Here is a 4,633-nt window from a genome sequence, read left to right as displayed (position 1 = left end):
TAATATATGAATAAAATTAGTGTATAACAATCTTGAATAAATATTAGTAATCACCTGCCAGATGTGTTCACGTTGAAAGTTTAAGTATTGCACAATTGGCTTTTACTCTATTTATAGAGAATGACCAGCCATCTGTGAAGATAACATTCAAGTAGGGTGGAATGATTGTCAATCACTCATCAAGTTTACATTTAGTTTAAAGGTCTATTTTCACATTGACAGTCACCTATTATGATAGTACTACTACAACAGTGAGACAGTGTTACATGCTAACAATTCAACTAGGTGATATTGAGATGGAAAAATGGTGGATGAATAAAAATTTGACTCTAGAACATGATAATAGAAACATTAATTTCAACAACTTATGTCATTTTAACTAAATTAATAAAAAGTAAAAATATATAATTTAATTTCTGGCTCAACACAGATTTGTGTATCAATTATAATTGTTGTAATAAAGTGATAAATTGTAATAGACAGTGTAAACTGAATAAAATTAGATTAAGTGAAATTAGATCATAATAGGTTATTGACTAGGATAAATTTTGACAATAGTAGAATAGGCTGCCACAATTTTGATAACAATGATAGATGTAATATTATAAATAAAATACCTTGACCGAAACATAGAACTTACAAGAAAATGAACAGTGTGAGACTATATCGATATTTTTTATTATAATTTTTGTTAAAGGTAAAAATTAATCAATTTACCCAAATTTAAATAAATTTTGAATAAGTAATTAAGAAAAAAGTGAGGTAAAACTCCTGTTTCACTCCTACTTGGGAGTAGGGATGGGATATCGATATTATCCAAATATCGATATTTTGTCTCCGATATCCTATATTTTGATATCGATATTTAGTAACCTATAATATCGGAATATCGAAAAAGTCGATAAGTAAAAGAAATATTGTAATATAACTATGATCATATATTCAAGAAGAAAAATATTCGTGGCAAATTATAATAAGGTTACAATATAATATCCATTTCAATATTAAATAAATCAAAAATTGTATCCTTGTATAGTCTCAACACTTTTTATTTCATCAACAGTCCAACGTTTCGGCCATCCTCAAGGACAATCAAAATATTTAACAGCTTATATTATATATTCATTCGTAATATTTATAACAACAACATTATCACTAATAATATAACATACCTTCAATACAAATTCTCACCTTACATCAAAATTTAAAATTTGTTTTGCAGGCTATTCTGCCCAGGTCATTAATTATAATTAAAACCCTATGAAAAAGTCTATTATTAGAGAGTCATATTTATTATCAATAAGCTTAATAATGATAATAAATCCATTTCGATATTTGACATTGTTAATAATATCGATAAGGAAATACATTAACGACAGTAAGGTATTATTTTATAGAAATGAGTAATTCGCAACTAAAAAAAAATATGAAAAACGTAAAAATAGTATTTTGATATTCTATTTTGATAAATTCAAATTCGATATTCGACATTGTTATGAATGAACATATCATAGATTAGAAACCATATTTCGATATTTTGTTTAATAGAAGTATCGATATTTTATAACAAAAAAACATTTTATGAAAAGCTAAAAAAGGTATTTCGATATTTCATTTTAAAAATATCATATTCATTTTGGTTTTTAACATTGTTAATAATATCGATATTTTTTAAATAGAAATATTGATATTTAGTTTTATAAGATTAAGAAAATTTTATACAAAGCATAAAAATAGTTTTTCGATATTTTACATTGTTATTAATATCGATATCAAAGATTAGAAACGATATTTCGATATTTATTTTAATAGAAATATCGATATTTTATGAAAGAAAACTATAGCATTTTATGAACAGCTAAAATAAAGTATTTCGATATTTAAATTTTATGATTTAATATTCATTTCGATATTTAACATTGTTGATAATATCGATATCGAAGTTGGGAAACATTTGTTAGTCACAGTTTGTAAAAACAGAAGTTTATTAACTTTTTCCCTCTTAAGTCGACTTCTTTTTTCACTTACTATCCCACCAGTTTGGGAAAAACCTCTTTCTGATGGGACGCATAGCGCCATTACTGACAAATACTTTAGTGCAACTTTAATCATAGAGTTCTTATAATTACAATTATAAGAGAAAAGTGTTAATGGATTGCCCGTCCTTTTGGAAAAATATTTAACATAAAGGAGAATGCCTTATAGGAGGCATCTTAATTATTGAGAAAAAATCAAGTACATAGGCAATTAAGTAGTCGCCCTAGTTTAAACTCTTTCTAAACCCTCATCAAAAACTTGACCCCTAACCATGGTTAGAATAGGTTGGTCACCTGTAGATAACTAGGAAAACAATACCTTCGACCTGGATTGCCTTAAAAAAAAAACCTCATGGAAGGTCAGAACCTGAATCATTCCAGAGAATTGTTGAAGCGCTCTGATTGGTACATTGGTTGTGGGTTACCATTTTAATTTATCTTTGTCCCACTGTTGGCGTGAATGTAGGAAGTACTTCCTTCTCCCACCACATTGTTGATAGGAATCCGTTAATTTGTTTTTATTAATACTCGTGCAATTGAAAAATTGAGCCATACGTGTTCAAAAAACCATTGGCTTTAATTAATCGATTTTCAGAACATCGTTGGATGCAACATTAACTTCGATGTTTTCAAAACATGTCAATGTCGCATCCTATGCTGTACCCACCTGGGAATAGGACAGTTCAAAGATAATGAACCTCAGAAAACTAGAAAGACTTCAAAGACTAAATGGAATAAAAATCAGCAGAGCCTTCCATACAATATTTCTTGTATGGAAGGCTCTTATATTTTAGTTTATATTTGTTATGTTTATGATGGGGTTGTCGTGGTGTTGCTTTGTTGCGTAGTTATTAAGAGTTTATTATGTATTTTTATTAGGTATGACATAAATTAAGTCTTTCTGTGTCATATGTATATGTTATCATTTTATTATTATTATTACTTTAATTCGTTAAATTTTCGATATCGATATTTCGATATTTTAGTTCCAATATAAGATATTGCTAACCGATATCGATATCGATATTTTTCTTTCGATATCCCATCCCTACTTGGGAGGAAGTCAGTGCCCTAATGTACGTGGAATTCCAAAGTTACTTTGTATAATAAATAAGAAATAATCACTCACCATAACAAAAAATATTGTCTGTCCTTAAGTAAATACTAAAGTCCCTGAAACAGCAGAACATGTAGTAGTGGATTGCACTGCCATGAAAGGACACCGAGCCAGGTTGTTGAGAAGGACTGGAATATTTGCCCTCGCCGAGTCAGGTTTCCTCCATTCGATGGAAAAAGAGAACTATCCTTTCTTTAGGAAGTTCATCTACGGGTGGAAGAAGTGTTGGGTCCGACGCACTTTACTTTGGGAAAGGCTTCACCACCAGAAGAAGAGGTACCGAGGGTTGGACCAGGCTGAGAGAGATGCAGACGGATGCAGTTGGACAAGTTCAAATTTGGTTAAACTCAACTGAAAAATGGCTGATAGAAAATTTAAATATAATAACTTATTTCCAATGACTAATGTAATATGAATACTTCCAGAAGTAAAATTGAATTGATAAATACTAATAGTGAACTGTTTGCAGTGACTGGTCAGTCAATATCTCACGGTATGAAGGCGAGGCGGGTGCATTTAAGATGGGTGGGACATGTGATTGGAAGCAATACATCAGGACGCCTACTCACAACAATGAGTGGCTGTATAGTAGGGAAGAGACCACGCGAGACCAAAAACCAGATGGATAGGCAGAATCAATAACGATGTGAAAGAGCTGTATGCAGAAAGCAGTAGCCCAAGACAGCCAGGCGTGAAGAAGGCTGGTTCGTGTGGCCAAAGATCTACAAGGTCTGTACAGTCAACATTCCCCCTATCCCCATCCCTTCCCCCCCCCAATATATATATATGAACATTTATAAATTTTAAAATGTTAAATACAAAAATTATACATATATAATCTAACCGTATCACTGCTAGGACAATAAACTATCTCGCGAGAACTAATAGTCCCACAGTACTGCCACTACAACAAATGTTTACACCACACCAGTTACTGTCACTGTCACCGTGCAGACTAACTTAAATATCGGACTTCATATTTATTTCACTTATCTAGAAATTTATATTCCTAATTAATTATGTTGCAAGTTCTTAATTACTAGACGAATCAACTCAAAACAATCGTACACAAAATGCCAGAAACATACAAAAATTATGAGTTTCCACAATCCAAAGACACGAATGTAACAACATTTCTATTTTTAAATTACGCAGTTGTTGGTAATAAACAAGAACTGACCAATGAAATCATCTTATGAAGGAGGAGGAAAGATATTTCGGTACCTACCTCACTTGATGAGTCCTGACGACGGAATACAACTCTGGGTTGAAGTGGTGAGTACTACCTCAAACTGTATCTCTTAACATCATATTAGGTGTTTTTGTGCAAATATTTACATTGCATTATTTATCTTCAATCCTTATCTTATTTCTACATTTACAAACAACACAATGAGTAAAGTTTTCTATTATTAAATTTATTTAGAGAAAATTGCCACTGAGGTTTCCAACTTTATGTTACATTCAAACAAACGTTGGC

The 4,633-nt window shown here is 30.9% G+C and overlaps 1 protein-coding gene across 3 annotated transcripts in view; it reads right to left on the bottom strand.

Annotated features, from left to right (window-relative positions):
• LOC106684378 (putative ankyrin repeat protein RF_0381) overlaps window positions 1-4,420 on the bottom strand; it is a 17,780-nt gene extending 13,360 nt beyond the window's left edge. The window contains exon 1 of one of the 3 annotated variants that reach the window (XM_014426426.2): window positions 4,382-4,420. Coding sequence is in view for 1 of the 3 variants with exons in the window: in XM_067053370.1 (XP_066909471.1) it covers window positions 3,166-3,226 (61 nt within the window). In the remaining 2 variants the exon portion in view is untranslated. Of the gene's footprint in view, window positions 1-54; window positions 561-3,165; window positions 3,832-4,381 lie in introns of those variants that run through there. The other 2 variants (XM_067053370.1, XM_014426425.3) reach the window with 2 other exon arrangements.
• Between the last annotated feature and the right edge of the window lie 213 nt (window positions 4,421-4,633).

This window comes from Halyomorpha halys, unplaced genomic scaffold (genome assembly GCF_000696795.3).
Source record: "Halyomorpha halys isolate HHAL.00 unplaced genomic scaffold, Hhal_1.1 Scaffold576.1, whole genome shotgun sequence".
NCBI lineage: Eukaryota > Metazoa > Arthropoda > Insecta > Hemiptera > Pentatomidae > Halyomorpha > Halyomorpha halys.
Note: the sequence above shows the minus strand (reverse complement) of the source record. Positions and strands in the feature narration are given on the sequence as shown.